This window comes from Copadichromis virginalis, linkage group LG22 (assembly GCF_057382275.1).
Source record: "Copadichromis virginalis isolate Kocher_CV1m ecotype Utaka linkage group LG22, C_Virginalis_male_GT1.1, whole genome shotgun sequence".
Lineage (NCBI taxonomy): Eukaryota > Metazoa > Chordata > Actinopteri > Cichliformes > Cichlidae > Copadichromis > Copadichromis virginalis.
Window position 1 is genome coordinate 24675493 of NC_140638.1, and position 21423 is coordinate 24696915.

At 39.2% G+C, this 21423-nt stretch overlaps 2 protein-coding genes across 2 annotated transcripts; both read right to left on the reverse strand.

The window, feature by feature from the left end:
- Positions 1-3730: 3730 nt before the first annotated feature.
- LOC146683408 (coagulation factor XI-like) lies at positions 3731-11425 on the reverse strand. The gene is made up of 9 exons (XM_085446064.1): positions 11292-11425; positions 10961-11117; positions 10221-10330; positions 9952-10114; positions 5736-5854; positions 5420-5552; positions 5104-5207; positions 4096-4255; positions 3731-3933 (listed from the first exon to the last, which is right to left on the reverse strand). The coding sequence occupies exons 1-9, from the start codon at positions 11350-11352 to the stop codon at positions 3831-3833; spliced, it is 1110 nt and encodes a 369-aa protein (XP_085302190.1). The 5' UTR covers positions 11353-11425; the 3' UTR covers positions 3731-3830.
- Positions 11426-17048: 5623 nt separating this feature from the next.
- Positions 17049-19555, reverse strand: LOC146683409 (glutathione S-transferase A-like). Its single transcript, XM_085446015.1, has 6 exons — positions 19290-19555; positions 19069-19134; positions 18798-18903; positions 18065-18183; positions 17463-17548; positions 17049-17358 (listed from the first exon to the last, which is right to left on the reverse strand). Exons 1-6 carry the CDS (start codon positions 19455-19457, stop codon positions 17229-17231), a joined length of 675 nt encoding a protein of 224 aa, XP_085302141.1. The 5' UTR covers positions 19458-19555; the 3' UTR covers positions 17049-17228.
- Positions 19556-21423: the final 1868 nt, after the last annotated feature.

Consider the following 21423-nt stretch of genomic DNA (forward strand, 5'->3'; position numbering starts at 1 on the left):
GTTTATCCGTATATTAACTATGTCTGCAAACACTGCCTGCATGTTCCCCAGCTATAACCCACTTGGTATCTGAGCTGTTTCCAGTGACGGCTGATGGGAGCTGTGGTCTTGTGGCTGCAGAGGATAAACATGGTGGGAGATGGTGATGTTTTTGGGATGCCGCGGCGAGGCAAACAGGCCCATCACTTTGCCCTCTAATTGGCGGTCCCCTGTAATTAACTTTACCCTCGTATCAGTCGATGTATCTTCCTCTCCTCTGCTGTCTCTCTGCCATTCTTTCTCTCCAATCTTGCGGTACACCAGCGGATATCTTCTCTCCCTGTTTGTCTGCGCCACTGTCTCCTCAACAATGGAGAGACAGAAAAGACGAGGGCGAAAAGGGAGGGATGGAGAGAGAGGAGAGACAGACTGAGAGAGGGGAAAACAAAAGGAAAAGATCTGAAGGGCTGTGGTTGAGTGACTGATTTGGTGTAGACGTTCAATAACAGGGTGGGAGGGAGGCAGGAGACAGGGTTACGGGGACTGCGAGGGTTTAAAAGGACAGGAAAAGAAGCAGTGTGAATCACAGAGAGTGGGCCAGCGTGTACGGGGTGCACGAGAAGCACCCGAAAGCTGATGAATGACACTTGCAACAAGCTTGTTTCTCAAAAACATCAGCATAATTGTGCCATGCTTCACCAAAACTGCTCTGCGGGGATGAGAGGGCAGAGAAGAGCCTTGTGTGTGTTTACTGCTGGGGAACGCTTTGATCTACTTCAGGATGCAATGTCTGTGGTCTGTGGTCCAAAAATGTGTGTGTTCCGCAAAGTGCATATTGTTTATTTGAGTGAGTGTGCTTTTGTGGGCTCGAGCCAGTCTCTTGCGCTTTCTTCTTTGTGTGTGTGTGTGTGTGTTTTGTTGAGTGTTTTGTTTATGCAGTGTGCATGGTCGTGTGTGTGTATGTGTTTGTGTAATGTGAGTATTCAGGGCTGGCGTCAGGACTGAACCGCGGTGACGGCGTGGCTCTCGTGCGATGCCGGCCGGCGGTCGGACCGACGGACAGTGTGGTGGTGGAATGTTTGTGGAGGGTGTACGCACACACATACACATATACACACACAGATACGCACTCAGGCATACAGACAACACACAACACAGACACACATAGGCTGGCTGGCACTATTCTAGCCCCTGCGTGGAGGAGCCAGAGTCACCACCACAGCTTCCAGGAAGGACAACCACAGTCACACTGTGCTGGGTTTCCCACGGGGGAGGGGAGAGAGTGAGGGTGGAGGGATGTGCAAGGAAGGAGGGAAGGAAACTTTGGAGAAAGAAGGAGGGAAATGCTGTGTGTATGTGAGTGTGCATGTAGGGCAACAGGACACGGTGCAAACTCAGTGAAGAAAAGAGGAGGGTTCAGCAAGCAGGAAGGATGGCCGAAACAAATCGGAGAGAGAACAAAGTAAACTCAGCCACATCAATGCATCACAGCTGATTTTTTTTAATTACATGTCTATAGATATAATTTTCCGAGAATAGGAACATGGTTCATTTTTTGTTTGTCTGTGCCATAGACAGGGGAGTAAAAGCCAGTCTTTCTAATGGCCAGCCTGCAGATGACATGCATGCATCACTATTGATTTTTTAAATTTTTATATAATTTTATATATATATATAACTAAATATATGTGGCTAACATTAGCTTAGGCGACCCCAGCCCATTGTTACTTCTTAAGGATTTTGTGGGGCAGCTGTTGCACTCATTGAAATCAAATAAATCTGATTATCATGAACTCCAAGTGATAAATTCCTCCTGTCTCACCCCACATCTAATTTATCTGGGGTGAATAACTGCCTGTCAGCTAATGACGGACAAATACTATAAACAAAAGGCCCCAAAAACTCAACTTTAAATTTATCTAATGAACAGAAAATGAAAAAGCCATCAGTTCTTTATTTTTTGAAGGAAAATCAAACTGACAAGCGGACCGACTACAAACCAGCTGATAATGTAATAGCCATGTCCATCCTTACTATACAGTCTTTTTCCAGGCTAACCCTAACCCTCAAACCACTGCACCACCGTACTGTTCTCAGGCCCATGTTTTAAAGGTTTAAAGAAGCATTCGGATCCCCAGACGTTGTATAACACTATTACCCAATAGGGTTTACTTATTAGATAATGGTAGTGCTAGCATATAAATCTAACGTTAAAAAGATCACTGAAAATTAAAGTGATTAGCACATCCACTGGCAAGTAAATGTCCAAAGTCTATACTGAACACAGTATGAGCACCAGTGGTTTATGCAGTTAATTTAGTGACCTCTGCTGTCAAAACTACAAAGGTGCAAAAGCAAAGGAAGAACATGTAGGGACAAAGATTCATTTCCTTCTATCAAAATGTAATAAAACAAATAAACTGCACAATGCAAAAATTGATCATTTATAAACATATAACAACAAACATTTGTAAACAGTTAAAATTCATTAAAACAATGTTCATCCAGAATTGCCACCTTGCACGTATATTCTCTGTTCACGTCACTGTTTGTTCAGGATAGTGGACATTATATTTGTTGCATGAACTTTAAAACCACAATTTTAGCTGATTTTATGTGAACATAGTGCTGTAGCCCCGACAGCAGTTTCCATTACACCTGTTACTGCAAAGTGGTTCAACTCCTGATGTTTAGAAGAAAGTCCTCCAAATTTAAAACAAGACGGGTACATTTACTAGAACACAGAGAAATGTGTGTATCTGGGAGCATTTGACTGTTAACGCTGTTAACGCTGAGTCCCGTCTGGACTACAAAGTTTCTCTTGAGATGTTAGGATGCCGATAAACATGTTCTTTCTTCGTCCATGGTGTAAAGTATTCACTTGAGGTTACAAACATCCGCCACAAGGTGGAAGCATTGCAAAGAGGAGTGGTTATTCTTTACAAATTTTGCCATCTTGGTCTATGGTTTGTGTCATGTTTATTTAAGCTGGAGGTGGGCTTGCTCTGCAATTTTCAGGCAATATTTTAAAGAGGCCGGTGTATATGTTTATGTAGCTGTTGGTGTTAGAGATCATGTGGCTAGAGACTGCCATGTCCTCACATGTGTAGAGATATCCCATTATGATTTGGTGGTCTGGGCTTGGCATTAATTTGCTTTGTTTCTCCTTTGTTTTCTCCTTTCTTTTGTAGCCAGAGCCACTGCCAAATGTCCTGTACATATTTTCCATAGTATGTTTTTGCTTTTTTCTCCTTTCTGAATCTTCTCTGTATGTCATTAAACTGCTGTAAGAACCCCTTTTATTGTGTCTTGTGTGGCAACTAATTACCCGGGCAGAAGTTTTGGGAGCTTGTTGGGGCTGGAGCATGTACATGTGTGTTAATACAAAACCATAATCCTCCCAGGAGCAGAGATTCCAGCAAATTCGCCCTAAACACAGAACGTGCAATCCTTTGAGAAAACCCAAACAAAACATAAAACCCAAGAGTTCATTTATAGATTGCAAAGGCCTCAGTTAACATTTTAAATGTTAAAGTTCATGTCAGCACGATCACAAAAAACTGAACAAGTGGCTTGTTTGGAAAGTTTACAGAGAAAAACTCTCATCTGACTAAAAAGAACATAGCAGCACATTTTAGGTTAGGTTAGCTGTGTTGCATCTAAACAAACAAAAATTTCTGGAACATTTTCCTTTTGGTCAGATGAGACTAAAGTGGACATATTTGTTTAATAAACATGTCAGACAGACAGCTCATGTTTGAAATGATTTATTTAGGTTCCACAAAAATCCCACTGAGAGCTGTGAAGTCTTCAAACTTAATTTCACACATGTTACAAGTAGATCCCTGAGTCTATGGGCAGTTTTTAAGGGAGAAACCCGACACAACATTGGTGACTTCGATGACTTTGGGAGGAGCAGGGATGGTGATGACACGCTTCAGGTAGCAGCGACGCCTACAGTACAAAACCCAACAGTTTAAATTAGAGACTGGAGATATAGTTGTCATCAGATTACAAAAAGTGTGAATACAACAGATTAATAAATGTGACGTGGTTTCTGGGTGCGACGTGAATTACTAGTTTAAAGTGTGCACAGAAGTATTCGTAATACTTCACCGATAACTGCGATCAAAGAAGGTTTCATCAACGTAGGTGTAGAACTGGCAGTGAGGGTCCTCAGTGCATGTCTTCTGGCATGTGTCTGCATCATCCATCAACTCATAGCGAATGTCAGAACCATTGAAATCTACTCCTTCATAAGCCACTCTGGCCCAGTCTGTTAGCAGAAACACATGTCTCTGTGCTGAAGGGATGGACACATAAAATATTCCTGTGCATAATTACAGTGTCTTTAACAATATTAGGCTACCTTTACAGAACAAAGCCCAAAAGATGATTGTCTCACATCCACATGTTGTATTAGAGGAAAATGACATAGATTTGGTTTGTCATCATGTCTGAAATACTAATTTTTACATTAACCCTCTCGAGGCAGGCGTTGCCGATTTGCAACAGTTAAAAACTAACAACCCGATTACCCCACATACATATTTCTGTTTTGTTTGAAGCTAAAGAAACACTTTCAAAACAAATCAGATTTCAGTGATGTCAGATCTATACTTGTATGACCTCAAAATCCTCCTTAGTAGTTTGTTTGGCCCCTAGACGTGCATGCCTAAGCCTGTTCTGAAGCGGCCTAACCACATCAGGGCATGCATGTCTAATCATACTTATGAGACAGTCGATGGTGTCCTGGGGTATCTCGTCCGGGATCTGGACCAGTGCAACCTGACAATGTGGGACTGAACCATAATGCCCTAGAGGTGGGGGAATCAATTACTTCATCCTCCAGGAACTGCCTGATTGAGTGTTTCTTAAGGTGTTCCAGGTTCCAATAAATTGAACATTTATGTAACAGTGATATAATTCAGTATTCACCCACATTTATTTGTCTACTTTTTAAATTTGTTTGATGATCTAAAACATGTAAGACTGTGAAATATTCAGAAAAATGAGAAATCAGGTAGGGGCCAAATACTTTTCACAACACTGTATGCTGTTCAGTAACTGTTCGCTCACAAACACGTTCATGCGGAGCATTACAGGTTGATTTGCGCTACTCACTGTCGTCAAGCTGACAGGAACGGTGTGGTAGCCCTGAAGTGCCTGTATCTGCCCTGGTGACTATTTCATGTGTGTTTTCCTTCAGGTAACAAACAAAGGTATTCCTAAAAAACAAACAAATAAAATCAAAAAGCCTTAAAATCAAAATGTGTAAGAGGGTCTAAATGTTTGCATATAATGTAGAGCTGTAGAGCTATAATTCTGCACTTAAGTACAGTTTTATTACACTGCCTGTTAGACATGAAAGAAAAAGAAAAACACATAAGATATTTGTTTCACTCTCAGATGAGACGTTGTCTGAAACACAAACAACTACCTGTTATAAGTGAAGTAGGTGCAGCGCGGATGAGTTGAGCACAGAGTCTGACAGTGTTCAGGAGAGGCAGCAGGCAGAGACTCAATGTCACTTCCTGGGATGTCAGTGTTTGGAAAAAGCTTTCTCTGACATACTGAATATAAAAGAGGAAAGACATTTGTTTTGTTTGATATGCTTTTATATTCCCATGTGAAGCACTTTGTAATAGATTCTAGTCTTAAAAGGCCCATATAAATACATTTTACTTACTTACATTAGGAAAACACACAGGCAACAAACAGGAAGTGGGCCGAAAGCTACAACTAGGTCTATGTACCTTTGTCAAAGTGCTGAGTTTGGTTTGTTTTTTGGGAGAATCCAGATGTTACACCAGCTTTTCTTTCAATAACAGGAGTCCTTGGTACAGTCCAACTGAATTTTAGGTAACACTTATACCTTAAACAGAACAAGAAATCATATTCTCCTTTGCTGTTAGAGTGCAAAATATCATGGACAAACATGGACATGCAGTTTAAAAAAACAAGATGTGACGCAATAAAATGCAATAAGATGAACTTTGGGAAATGCAGAGGTGTAGGACAAATCTTTTGTGGTTTGATTAATTGATTGGTAATTTATTTCAACATGTGAACAATATACAAGTACATTTAGAAAAGAAATGAGAGAAAAAATATATACTATACAAATTACATACAAAAAACCATTCTGATTAATTTACATGTTGAAAGGGAGTGGGAAGAAGTATACACTTATTTAATCCCACCCCTGTCCCATAAATTATCAGTGAATATTTAGTCAGCTTCCTTACTGATATAATTTGTAATAAAAATAGTGAACAGATTTCTGATATACTATATACTATAATATCACATCATGAATTTTTTGTTTGTTTGTTTTTAAATAGAGACATTCACTTAATTTAAATATTTTCCTTTTCTTTATAGATCGAGAAGATCATATTTTTATAACTCTTTTTGAACAGTTTTATGTTTGGACATTGCTTTAATTCCATATTCAGTTTGTTCCATAGTTTCACTCCTTGACCAGAAACACAAAAGCCTTTTCTTGTAGTACGTACCTTCATTGTTTTGAAGTTACAAAAACCCCTTAAATTATAACTTCCTTCTTTCAAAAAAAACATACTCTGAATATTACCTGGCAGTTCTTTATTTTTTGCTTTGAATAGAATTTGTGCTGTTTGGAATTTCACTATATCGTCAATTTTCAATATTTCAGACTGCAAAAATAGTGAGTTTGTATGTTCCCTATAACCTGCATTGTGGATGATTCGAATTGCTTTCTTTTGAAGAGTAAAAAGTGAATGTAATGTGGTTTTATAGTTATTGCCCCAGACCTCTGCACAATAGCTTAAGTATGGTGAAACCAGTGTACAGTAGAGAATATGAAGTGATGTTCTGTCGAATACCTGTTTTGCCTTGTTTAGTACTGCAATGCTTCGTGATACTTTGGAATGAATATATCTTACGTGAGCTCTCCAGTTAAGTTTTTCATCTATTATTACCCCCAGAAATTTATTTTCACTGACTCTTTCAATATCAACACCATTTATTTGAATCTTTGCATTAGTATTTAAACTACTATTTCCAAATAACATCAGTTTAGATTTATTCAAATTTAATGATAATTTGTTTTTATCAAGCCAGAACTTCACTTTACTTATTTCATTAGTCATATCCTCCAATAAATTCTGCAGATCATCACCAGAGCAAAAAATGTTTGTATCATCAGCAAAGAGAACCACTTTTAATACTTTGGACACTTTACAGATGTCGTTAATGTACAAGTTGAAGAATTTTGGACCCAAAACTGACCCTTGGGGTACACCACAAGCAATGTCCATACATAAGGAGCAACCACCATTTATTTTCACAAACTGCTTTCTGTCACTTAAATAACTCCGGACCCAATCTAAAACTACCCCTCTGACACCATAACGTTCCAGTTTTCTTATTAATATATCATGATCTATAGTGTCAAATGCCTTTGTCAAGTCTATGAATAACCCAGCCACATATTGCTTTTTGTCTATGGAATTTGTGATGTATTCTATTGAATCTAATAGTGCCGATGATGTTGATCTGCTTGATCTGAATCCGTACTGACTCTCAGTGAGTAGTTTATGTTTATCTATAAATTTTTCCAGTCTGTTTTTAAACAGTTTTTCAAGAACTTTTGAGAATTGAGGTAGTAAAGAGACAGGCCTGTAGTTTGTGAAATGGTGTTTGTTTCCAGATTTGTATAGAGGTATAACTTTTGCTATTTTCATTCTGTCTGGAAATCGACCAGTTTGAAATGATAAATTACAGATGTATGTAAATGGTTTTATAATAGCCTCAATGACTCTTTTAACCACTATCATATCAATATCATTACAATCCAAAGATTTGTGATTTTTACATTTTTTGACAATTTCAAGAACTTCATTTTCATCAACGGCTGTGAGAAACATAGAATATGGATTTCTGTCAATCAGTGTATCGGGTTTTTCCTGTGCTTTCCCAGGATGAGTGATTGTTCTTGCTAAATTTGGTCCAGCAGTTACAAAGAATTCATTGAGACTATTTGCCACAACATCCATATTGTATTCTTCATGGTCATTACAAATGAAATACTTGGGATAGTTCTTTTGTCCAGTCCCACATTTTATAACACTGTTCAGGATTTCCCATAATCTTTTATTATTATTATTTCTATTTATATCTAATTGCTTCTTATAGTATTCCTTTTTACTAGATCTAAGTATATTAGTTAACCTATTTTTATATCTTTTGTATCTGATTTCAGCATCTTTAGTTCTCGTTCTTAAGAACTCTCTGTATAGAGCATTTTTCTTTATACATGCATTTTGCAGACCTTTTGTTATCCATGGACAGTCCATATATTTCTGTTTCCTACTATATTGCTTTATTGGACAGTTGGTATTGTACAGTAATGTAAATATTCTAAGGAATTTATTATAAGCACTATTAACGTCCTGTTCCTGATATACTTCACCCCAGTTTTCCTTCAATAAATCTTTTTTAAATGCATTCATTCTTTCTTCTGTTCTTACTCGTCTGTACTCTTTTTTACTGTCCATTTTATTGATCTTGTAATTCCTATCATAGATTGTAAAAATTGGAAGATGGTCACTTATGTCGTTAATCAGGAGTCCACTTACAGTCTTATTTTCAATGTCATTTGCAAAAATGTTGTCTATGAGAGTTGCACAATGTGATGTAATCCTGGTAGGTCTAGTAATTTTAGGGAATAGATTCATACAGTGCATTGTGTTTATAAATTCCTCAGTGGTTTTATGTTTATTTGGGTTTAGCAAATCAATATTGAAGTCTCCACAAATGAAAACTTTTTTGCGAGCTATTTCAATAAATGTTTCTTCTATCCAGTCTTTAAATGTCTCAATACTACTACCTGGAGCTCTGTATATACAGCTAATGATTACATTTTTACTTTTTTCTTTACAAATTTCAACTGTAATACATTCTAGTACATTATCAATCACCATCGTCATCTTTTCCACCACATTAAATTTCAAGGATTTGTCCACATACAAGGCCACTCCTCCTCCTCCTTTGTTTCGCCTAGTTATAAATGTGAATTCATAACCCTCCAGTTCAAAGTCTGTTCCTTTTTCCATATTGATCCAAGTTTCTGATAAGGCAATGACACTAAATGGATGTGAAAACTGGTTAAGATATTCTTTGATATGACTAAAATTAGCATAGAGACTTCTACAGTTAAAGTGGATAATTGATAATTTATTCTCAGTTTTAATCCTCTGATTGTAGTCTTTATTTGTATAGTAGCAGCAATTGTTATTGTTAGATGAGAAAAAGTTGTTGTCTGGATCTATTTCATATTCCAAGTCGTGTGTATTGTGATCCATATAGTTAAATGTTTTCAGTTCCAATTGATCATATTCTGCAACTGTCTGACTGATGCAGCTGATTCTTCCAGATGTATCTGAGTTCTTCCTTCCAGTGTGTGTCATAAGTGAGTGTGTGGTTGTCTGTTACCTTGTTTGCCGTCCAGATCGTGTTGCTCACTGATATTTTTCGAGATCCGCCATATTTTTAATGGTCAGAACTTTGGCTTCCTCTGGTGATCCGTTTAGTTTAATGAATATTTTGCAGTTCGTCGTCCAAGTGCCTTGGATTTTTCCCAGCTTCTTAAGGTGTCGCGCTTTTTTGGCTATTTCAGCGTTGTGTTTGGTTAGATGTTCATTGATAAAGACATTAGATCCTTTTAATTTTCTTCCTTGTTTCAGCAGCGTAATCTTGTGCTTTCGATTTACAAACCTTAATATAATAGCCGGTATGTTGCCGTTCCTCCTGGGAAGAGGGTGGCATGCTTCGACAGAGTTACAGTCCAGGGCAATCCCTTTGGACCGCAGGAAAGCAGCCACCTGTTGTTCCGTGGAGCTAATGTCAAGCTCTCCAGGTTCCTGGTTAAACAATAAATAAATATGGAAACATGTTTAAAATAAATACACTATCCTAACTCAAATTTACCTGACTTTACTATTTGAGAAATTCTGTTTTACAAAAGTGAAGAACTGACACGCAGGGTCCTGAGTGCACACTCGCTGGCACTCCTTGTGGTCACCTGTGAACAAGGACCTGTAGTCTCCCCCGATAAAGTCCATGTTTTGGTACAGCTCAGACAGGCAAGGTTCTGTTTCAAACAATAGAAACATGCATAGAGAAAGGTAAACTGGAGGTGAACATACTTCATGAATTGCTTAATTTTTAAAATGGTTTATTAATGGTTGTAAGCCTACGTGGGCCTGGGCTGCAGGATTTTAGAGAAAAACCAGAAGTGACACCCTGTACTGGAGTCTGAGCACTGGGCTCTCCTGAGGGAGTGGACTTTAGGTAGCAGTAGAAGTGCCTGCAGAGACCGACAAGTGGAAGGAGCCATAGTAAAACCAATATAACACATATATAACAGATCCTGAAATAACATGACATACTGTGCTTCCTATAGCTGGATATGGGTCTTTAGACTTTTGGCTGAACTCTGTGAAATCTTAAGTTGCCATCAGTGAGAGGCAGTAACCATGGGTGAGTATACTGGTATACAGTGTGGGACAGCTCTGTAACATCTCGTGGAAGTTGGGGAGAGTGCCTCTGGATTGGCAGACTGGAGGGATGGTGTGTTCAAACTTCAAGGGGATCAACCTCCTCACTCAAAAAAGTATATGCCATGGAACTGGAGAGCACAGTCTGTTGAATTTTGTGGTGAAAGAGAAACAAGCACAAAGGTGATTTTGATTTTTGTCAATCTAACTTCTCACTCTCACCCAGGACCAGGAGTAGATCACAGATACAAGAAGCAGAAATTAGTTCAGCTCAACTTTAGAGATACGGTGCAGAGAAAGGTCATTTGGAAGGAACTCGTCGCCTTGTTTGGGAACACTTTGGTGGTGTTGCTTAGACTGCTGCACCTTACAACCTGCCACTGCAAGATGGACCTGGATAAGTACGTGTATATATTGCAACTCATTTGTGCCAGTCATACCTGTCATCGTGGGTCCAATCAGCACGAATAAAGCTAAAGAAGAGGCAAGAGGGGTGCTGGGTGCACAGGAGCTGACAGTGGTTAACATCAGGGGAGTAGAGAAATGTTATGTCATTTCCCGGGAAATCCATGTTCAACAGAATATTTGGATTACATGCTGAAGAACAGAAAAGGGAAATATTTAAGGAAACATTTACATGTACAAAGACGTTGTTCATATATCACAAACATTTAACCACACAAAAGTGCCAAAAAAAGCATAATGGTACATGAACAGGTAGTTGCATACGTTTAGCCCTGTCATAACAATATATTGCATAGTGCATCATACCTTGACATAAAGAAGAGCTGAGGAGGGAGAGAAGACCAACGAAGATCAAATGTGTTATCATCTTTAACGTTTAACATCAGAGGAAATGAAACTCATCAAACACGACTACATTTAACGAAAAGGCTGTGCAAATAGAAAATGGTCCTTTGAGCCATCCAAATGGGCAATTTTGCAATCGGATCTATTTGCACAGCCAATCTCTGGCACAGTCAATAACCTGCCCTACAACTAGAGTTTAGATAATTTTATGTTGGCATTTACCAAAGTGAAAATTTATCATGTGCTTTGATTATTGTGTCTAGCTTTGGTTGTTGCCATATTCCATAAATGAAGCTGGCCTCCCATGTGTACAGGCTGATTTTGGGTTCATACTGAAAAGCGTGTATGAATGTTTAAGTAGCAAACTGCAGAATTTAGTTTATTGCTCTTTACTTTCAGACACTGACTTTTCCAAATGCAGAGAACAAACAACACACAAACTGAAATGCAATCACAGATACTAACAGGATCAGTGCCCGATGAATGAAGTGAATCCATCAGCAGAGGGCAGTGATGTTGTACTCTTATCATTATATAATCCTGTTGAACGATACAAAGGACTCCAACTGTAGAAAGACAGACTGGTGTTATGTCTGGAGATTCCCACACAAAGAAATGTTAACATAGGTGGTTAATGTCATAGTCCTGCCCGCAAGAAACCTTGCATGTTTTGCTGTTATGTGTCTTGCACAGTTTAAGGTTTTTCTGCCTTTTCGTGTCAGAATTTAAACATCTTTATGTTTGATAACAGTTGATAACATTATCAGAAAGGAAACACTCAGGAAACAATGACATACAAGAGTATAACAGAATAACCAACAAAGCACTAAAATGAATTTAAAAGAGTTTTGACTCAGTAGCTTGGAGCACCACAGTCTCACCTCCTTTCCTATTTCTCAGTTTGCACACACTTGATTTGTCTCCTTGTCTTCTCTCCTTGGCTCTTAGTCCTTCCTACCTGGCATGTGAACGAAGGCCACTTGGGGAGCGTGGAACAGCTGCATCATAAATTGTTTCATTAAAGCCCAACTACTGCCGTGTAATGCTGTCAAATGTAACAGTGCTCCTCAGTTTTTCTTTGATATTCAGGGCTACATGTAATTACAATTGCAACATGGCTCATACAGTGATAAGATATTATTCCAATTTTGTTTTGTTTTGTTTTTTGATCCCCCACACACAGTGGGTCGAACATCTGGAATGAGTAAAACAGCTTGTGTACACAAAGGACTAGCTGCTTAGAAAAGCTAAAAAGAGAGGAAGGCTGCTTTGTGCAGAGGAATGCAGTGCACTAACTGAAACACGGCAAGTTATCAATGTGACCTCACAGCTAATCTGCAGCTGATTAGCTCTTCCTTTGATATTAATTTACCAACATTAATTTTTTTTGCATTATTTTTTTTCCATCTGTATTCGACATCTTAGAATAGATTTTTGAACAGGTTTATGATTTAATCCTGTCACTGGTGGTTTTCTAGTGCGCCAGCTGGTAGTAGCCTTCCAGGTGTGGTCAGTGAAAGTTGCTCCCACTTACTTTACATGCGGATTTGATCCTTTGTTTGGTGTTTTGGTTTGTTGATGGTAATTGTTTGCCTCCTGTTGGTCCCATCTTTCTTTCTTGCCTTGGTTAGAATTTTGAAAACTCACATTTGCTTGCCACGGCTTTTTAGATAGAAATTGCCGCAGTGACATGTTAGAGGGAAACATTGGGATCATGTGTCCTTCCTTTATGTACAAATGATAACCCACTGGCGCCAGTGCCGACCTCTCAATGCATGTAGACATTAAGAGTTCTCGGGAGGGGCCATGCGGACACCTGCTGCTTTCTGGCAGAAACACCATGCCCTCCCGTGTTTTAAATGCACTCTAGAACAACACGCGGCAAAACTACACATGAGCGGACGGAGGGAGGTATGGGGTCTTCCCACACCCCGTTCTCTGTTAGCCATCGGGGCAGAGGGGCTGGACGGAGGTGTTGGCCTCCAATTGGGATCTGGGATGCAGGGGGCGGCCTGCTTGTCTCCACCCCGGGGGAAAGGGTAGCATCTGGACCTGGACCTGAGGTAGAGAGTATGTTTGGGGAGCGTGATTGTGTGTACAATGTCCATTTGTGTCTGTCTTTACGTTGTGTGAGTGCTGAGTATTTGTATATGTGTGCATAAGGGTAGGAATGCACGTTTGTGTCTGCGTGTGCCTGTTTGTCTGTTTCTATATGTCAGGTCGGATCTCAGACTCCACCTCTCTGGCAACATCTCAGGACTATCTCCCCTCACCACACTCCCTGCTGGTGGCCAATGGCCTCAGGTGTCAGTGTGTTGGTGGCGCCCGTGGCTCGGTCGGGCCTCTTCGGGGATGTGGGGGGCCCTCAGGCCTTCGGCCTCTGGGCCTGTGGCTTTGGCACAGCTCGCTGCGGGCAGAGCCTGCGGGCACACCACTGCAGCCCCTTCTGGCTTCTGCTCAGTGGCTGCTGGGTGACCTCTCGTTTGGGACTCTCCTCAGCTCTTCCCAGGAGGGTGGCACAGTTGCCCCCCTGGTGGTCCTCCTTGGGCTCTCGCACTCTGGGGCCTCTGGATGTCTGGGGCCTAAGTCTCCTCCATACCTGCTTCATGCCCTGGGGGACGGGGCTATGGCTCCCCAGACCATCTAGCAGATCATTACGTGGAGAAACCTTTTGAATACAAGCACGCTGATACACACAGGTGTGCACACAGGTGTACACAGACACAAACGACACCTTTCTTGGCTGCTACCTCAAAGCACATTGTGCGCTGTCGGTCCTGCGTGCTGCATAACAACATTCAATATTTAGTATTTACTGTTATTTACTGTTAGCTAGATTAATGCGATAGTGCTGTGTTTATTATGTTGCTCCCTCTTTTTACTTGTTTTCTCTTTTTCTCTTTTCTTTCTCTCAACAGGTGATCCGTGAGATTTTTTTTCTTTTTAAGTGCCCTTTCTCACTGTCCCTCTTCCCCTCTGTGTTTTGTTCCTTCATCTTTCTTTCTCCCTTTCCTATCCCCCAGTCATGTCTGTCCCATCTGTGACAACTGAAAATAAAATAAAATAAAATAAAATAAAATAAATAATAACAGCAGAGGTCGATCAAATGGACCAAAACAGCAAGGCCGTGATGATCCACTTGGCAAAGTAAATCCATTAGGTATCTTTGTTGCCTTTCAGACATCAATTCTGACGGCTAAAAAACCATATGGGACAGGCAAAAAATAAATAAATAAATAAAATAAATGATAACCCATGCTGACCGTGTCTCAGTCATATATGTGCACACATATAGATACCTTCAAAAACAGTTTTTAACAGTGAAACTTGACAGAGCATTGGTGGCTTTGGTAACTTTAGGATGAGCAGGCAATATAACAACACAAAATTAACAACATTGCGAATTAGACACCGGAAGTACAGCTGTCATCAAATTACAAAAAGTGTGGCTTTAACAGATTAATAAACATAACATGTTTTCTGGATTTAACCTGAATTACTAGTTTTCTTTTAAAAATCAAAAATATATGTATTTAAACAATTGTGCATGTAAGCAACCACTTTTGAACATTATCTGTCCACACACTGCAAATTCTGAAATGTAATCCTTCACGAGCCACCGTAGCCTAGTCTGTTGTCAAACAGTTAAACTTACAGATCAGTTACACTATGCAGATTTTAAATGAAATTTCCAATGAAAATATGCTGAACTTTTCTTTACAAATTGTATACATTGTATCCAAATTATATCCATTTAAATGACAAAGTTTAAATGGAATGTAACTGAAAAAATGAAACCAATTATTTGGCTGAAACTAAACTTTATCAAACTTAAAATGTAACTCTAATAGTGTCACTTAAAATTACTTGTAATACTCAAATAATTTCCATGTGATGTTTCTCAACACAAAAAGGTGGAAGTGCACTTGATAAAAATTCTTCAAACGTTCTTTAGATTTAAAACGTATGTTTATGTCAGATCAACTGAATTTAATGTGACACTTATATGTTAGACAGAACAAGAAATTTATGTTATCAATCAGCTAATCACTCAATCAATCAGTCAGTCTACCCAGACGATATACGAGATGATGATGAACACTGGAGGGAAACATAGGTATGGTGTTTAAAAAAATAGCCTCCACCACTCCATCAAAACTCCAAAGCTGAACTCTAGGAAGTCCAGAAAGTCCAGAAAGACGCAGTTTTGCCTGTTTATTCTTTCCTTTCCTTTCAAACCATTTGCATCAGTAATAGTGTAGAGCACTTTAAAAAGCACTGACTGACAAATCTAGACTTTTCTAATCAAAGTTTAACTGCTTTTGTCTTTGAAACTCTCTTGTGTAAAATATAAAAACTAACATGCAATGTCCTTCTCTCAAAAGCACAGCCAGCTTTATGTACAGCTACCATGAACACAAACTTAGAGTTTAGATGATATTGTGTTGGTATTTTCTGAAGTAACTGGGGGGGAGGGGGGGACGTAGAAGGCAACATACAAAACCAAGAGTATGAACTCAAGAACAGCATGCTCTAATTGAAGCATGGGCCACAACGTGTATCACTTTCAGACCTGCCCCTGTATCACTTTCAGTCACCATGGTCCTGGGACAATAGGAGAAACCAGATAGCTTTAACAGTGTCAAAAGCACGCTGACAAGATGACCACTCATATTTGATTTTAGCCTTCAGTTCTATGACAGCAACCAAACAGTGACAGCCAATGCAAACTGGGAGCTGGTTCCAGAGCAGGGCCCTGAAAGCTGAAGGTGCTGCCACCCGTTCTACTTTTGCATACTGTAGGAATGACAAGTAAACCAGGAGTCTGAAAAAAATGTTATGTTGGGATAGTATGAAACTATGAAATGATACGTGACTATCTAAGACCTTTTATGTAAGTTAAAGGATTTTAAAATTCATTCTCAATTTAACAGAAAACCAAGAGAAGCTGACGGAATAGATATATGTTCTCTTATTGTAGTCCCAGCTAATGTCTTCAAAACATTCTTGGAGTTTAACTAACTAACTGGACTGCATCATATGGCTTCATAGGTAAATAAAGCTGGTAAAATGTATATTATGCCATCTGACAATAGTGCCTAAATGAAGCCTGGATAATAGGAATAGAAATGGTCCTGGCATAGAACCCTGTGGAACCCCATAATCAGCCTCAGCGTGTGAAGAATACTCGCCATTATGGCAACACCCCAAAAAACACAGAAAGCTCATGAGCTCCTTCTTGTTTGGGGAAAACAAACTTGCTGGCTCATAAGAGACACATTAAAAAGAGGAAAAGGAAACAACTCCCTTTTAGGTCAACCGAGTATTTATGGGCCCTGAATTTTCTGAACTACACCTTGATAGAATTGATAGTCTATAACCAAACCTGGAGAAAATACTCACTGTCCCAGTAAATATTCTCTTTAGCAAAATCCCCATGGTGAACCCAATAAATCAAGTTGCTCTTAATTTGAGATCTTTGCTTGTTCTTTGCTTGAGTCCATTATGAAAAGAAATATTTACAATCTGAATAAAAATTGTTCAGAAACACTTATTTAGCTGAGTCTAGTGAGCTGTCTCTCTTTCTCTACAGAAGTTGCAGGAAGGATCATGTCAGTTTTCTTGAAAAGTGCATCCAAACATAAAATCTGCAGTGAAAGTTGTGAAAACCTAAAATAAACTCTAATAGGTCTTTTGTGGTCAATAATATGATATTAATAAAGCAGACAAAACTGAAACTTTTTTTTATTGCTGTTTGTTCACATCACAATGAGAATCAGACAGTTTCAGAAACAAATGATGTTAAAAAATATGAAAGGATAGAGCAGTACAACAACTGGAAATACATGAAAAACACAACAGGAAACGTTAGCTGGTTAACCAAAGAGCATCTGAATCTCAGATGTCTTTAAGTATGTCCTGTCCTGGTGTCTCCTTCCAAGTAGGAGGCCAGGTGGCTTTGATGCTGGGTCTGTTCATCAGATTTTTATAGTATTCTGTCAGTTTTGGGTACCGCTCTTCAGAAAGCCTGCAGGAAAGAAAAAAGCTGGAGTGAGTTCATTGCTATTTTTATTACATCCAATCATCTAGCCAGGCTGCTAAGAGATGTTTCTGGTCATTTAGTCCACTTACCCAAAGCGGTAGAGATAAGCAATGGCTGGAAAAACAATCACATCGGCCAGGGAAAAGTTCTTTCCTGCCAGGAAACCACCTGATGTCTAAAAAGAAAAGGAGAAGTAGTTATGTAAGAAAAAATTGGAAAAAAAGCTAGAAAGCACACTAAGTAAAATAAAAATAGAAAAATAGCCATCACAGGGGGTTATAGCCTGGCTTAATAAATGTTCTGCATTGATTATGTTTCCTTAAAAACCAAGGCAAGATTGACTTTGATGAATAAGGCTTGCTTTATTCTACAGACATGAAGATTAGCACTGCAGACTGATTCAAATTACCAGCATGGCCTTGTTCAAGTAGAACTACATGGATGTCTAAAGATCAATAATTAACACATAGAATTTTGTGTAACACCCTTAAGGGCTAAAGTCTGAAGAGCTAAATTGTTCTTTTACAGCTTGCTGACCAGGATAGTAGTGTTAATGCTGTTAATGCACACCATTTCAAAACCTTTTGTTATTTTACCTCATTTTTAAAAATTGTTTTAGAAAAAACTGGTAGAAATATTCTGAGTTTTAGTTTAGCACGACAGACTGTAGGCATACACGTCATTCACATACCTTCTGCAGGTATCCCTCCCAAAGCTTGACCTCAGCGGTCAGAGCTTCTTTGTTTCTCTTAATGGCAGAGTCGTGTCTCTCTCCCTCTGGGACCTTCCAGTTGTAGTAGATAACATTTCCTAGAAAAATATAACACACAAAAAAAATAAACCAACAAAATTATTAAAGTGTATCTCTACAAAACCTAAATAAAATCTACCCACACACCAGCAGGGAATTTTACGAGTACCAAATCGCATGACAAACAAGTGACTTTACATGCAAAGCTAGTCTGAGCATGTGATCACTGGTGGGATTAACATGTGACCTGTTAACATCAGTGTCTGTTATGAGAGTTGCTCACCAGAGAAATGGACTAAGGGATTTCTTATGGCTTAATTATGTGAATGCACAGATCATTAGTGTCTGCAGTGTGTTTTGAACAACTAAAGGTCTCAAGGGGAAGCTGAGGAGGGTTGGTTGCTGAAGACAAGTGACAGTTGTTAGTGTGGTGTTGCCAAGTACAGCAGTTCAAAATCCCAGAGCACAGACCTCTGAATGACAACATCAGCCAGGTCACACAGAAAGAGATTTAGCAGCCTTGATACATCCTTTACAGACTCACTAAATCCCTGTGGTTCTAATGTTGTTTGGGGTACACACACTGTGATGAAGGAAGTTCAGGTTTCAACAGTTATGTCACTGCACGGCAAAACAAAACTGAGACATATTCTGCATCTCCGAACTAACATACCCATTTTGTCTCCGAATGTGTTAACCTCAAACACACGCTGGAACATCAATGCTTGTTCCGCATCGCAGTCGGGGATCAGCTTGGTTCCCTGTGACTTGTACTTGGACTGTTGGGGGGAAAAAACAGCAAGAAGCTCTCGTTCTTTACATCTGTGGTATAGTGTGTCTGTTTTTACAACGCACTGTTAAAAATATAATCACAAGCAGCTCTGCTACCTAGGAACTCCATGGCAACATAGCATTTCAAGTAGGGCCAGATTCAGAGTTCTCACCTCTAAGAAGAAGCATACACCGCAGGACTCATTGATGATTTTGTCCCCACATTTGAAGGCAGGAAGCTTTAAGAGACAGTGCAAGGAAAACCATAAACACTTTGTTTGGTTCAAGTCTTCTTATTTGTGAATGCCAAGTGAATACTCCATTTACTCCATTTCAGGAAGACAAATGCTGATTTCAGATATGAGAGTGTTTACATAGTGTGATATGAACCTACCTGACCCCTGGGGTTAATGTCCATGACTTCCTTTGACTTGTGCTCCCCCTTCTCAAAGGAGAGCAGTTTTTGGTTGTATCCTTGCAGGTTCTTCTCCTCCAGAGCGATCATTATCCTCCAGCAGGGAGGAGATCCAGAGCCCCACAGCAGAGTCATGTCCTTGGCCATGATTTCAGAGTGAAGCGCTTAACCTAACAGCTGAAGTCGAGGAAGGTTGAAGACTGGAGCTGCAGTCGATGAAAAGGCTGGCTTTATAGCTCCAGTCCTCTATGTCAGGTTTCCTGGAACAAAGCCCCATCCCATTTCTGTGCTCCAGCCAAAGAGCTGTCACACCAAGATAGCTAATGCCCGTAAAGGTTAAACACGACATGACGTCAACCTGATCCTGATGAATATTTAAGATGTGTATTCAAAAAACAAGATAAAGTGAGATTTAGTAACCATTTCAGTGTGAATTGTCTTTAAAATAGAATGCAGCCACAAGTACTACAAAAGACGTGTGGAGGAGAGGTGACTTCTCTTGCTTTTTATAGAAACTCTTTGATCCGAAGGCGGCCAAAGAATGTGAGGGTACATGGGAAAGAGGAAACATGAAAAAACTCCAGCGAGTCAGGAAAAACAAAACAAAACAAAAAAAAAAACCTTAACATTAACGGGTGGAACATTTTTCTAAGACACAATAAAAGAAGGATATAGTGGAAGTTAGAGTGTTACTGCTATGCGCCCGTGTGGTTAGGGCTCTTGCAGCTTTTTGCAGTTAAACCTTTTATCGCTAATAACTGTTGCATATCAATAATTCAACGATTCCTGCAGTAGTTCGTTGTTTTGCTCCTGCTGTTGCTGGTGAACGACGCCCTGAGAAGTGAAACCCGCGGTGATTCAACACTTTGTATTCAAATCTGCACACAGTTCTGACATGACCGATAAATCACAATTACACTGAATGCATCTAATAGGACCGTAATGCAAATAAAATAAAATGTGTATGACTGATTAAACTGTTGGTGCATACTCGGCAGTTTGCTTCTCTGAATCTTTGACCTCTTTGCAGCGGGCACATAAGCAGCTGTGAATATCATTGTATCAGTAAGGCAATGACGCAAACTGTGTGTGCGCCTACATTACTGCAGTTGCTATGTCGGCATTTTGAGTCCGTTTCAAAGGGCAGTTTGTTCGTGCATGCAAAGAACAGTAGTGAATCCGGTTTGATAATAAATCGGTATTACAAAAATAACAAAGGCAGCATGTACAGAATGACAAATGCTTTCTCTCTCTCTCTCTCTCTCTCTCTCTCTCTCTCTTTTTAAATGCTGTTGGTTTTGTCATGTTGAACCTGTTCCGCATGCATTAATCACCCTCGTGCATGTTTGTTCTCCCTTTCACTCCGAACATTCATTAATAACGGAACGTTATGTTTTTGTGTTTGGTGTTTAGAAAAGAAAAGTTTTTTTGAAGTATTTTGAAAAAAAAAATCCCAATATTTGACTTTTATTTTGGAATATCAAGCAAAACTACTCATAAGGTTATGAGAGAGTTCCTGTATTTAAGCATGTAAACTCAATGTATTCTAGTACACAGCTTAAACTAAATTCATAACTTGTACATGACTGCGATACTCGCTCATGACTCCTCCCACTTTTGTTTTAGTGAGGCTTTTTCATGAAGTGACATTGCAACAATCATGTGGTCTGTGTTTGTATGAGAGAAATCTGTGCCATCAGAAAATGAATTTGAATAAGTTAAATTCGAATTTGAATTGCTCGGATTTAACGTGAATTGTAACTTGAATAAATGCTTTTAAAAACTGAATATGAATTAGCCTAATTTGAACTAAAATTGAATTTTATAGTTTGAAAATGAATTCATTTGCTTTGTAATTGTATTTTATTGTTTAAAAATTTAGCTCTCGAATAATTTCAGATTCACTTCTCACCATTCAGTTTCAGTTCTACAATTCAATTTCAGTTCCAAAATTCAGTTTTTTGGGGACTTACATCCGGTTCCGGTTCAAGCGCAGATTAATAGAACTACGTTTTACTAGCGGACGGAAAGTGTTACTGACGGGAATCTACAGCGTCTTGAGCTGAATTAAGACTTCAGAAGTCATTCGTCATGTCGATTGACCAGCGGATAA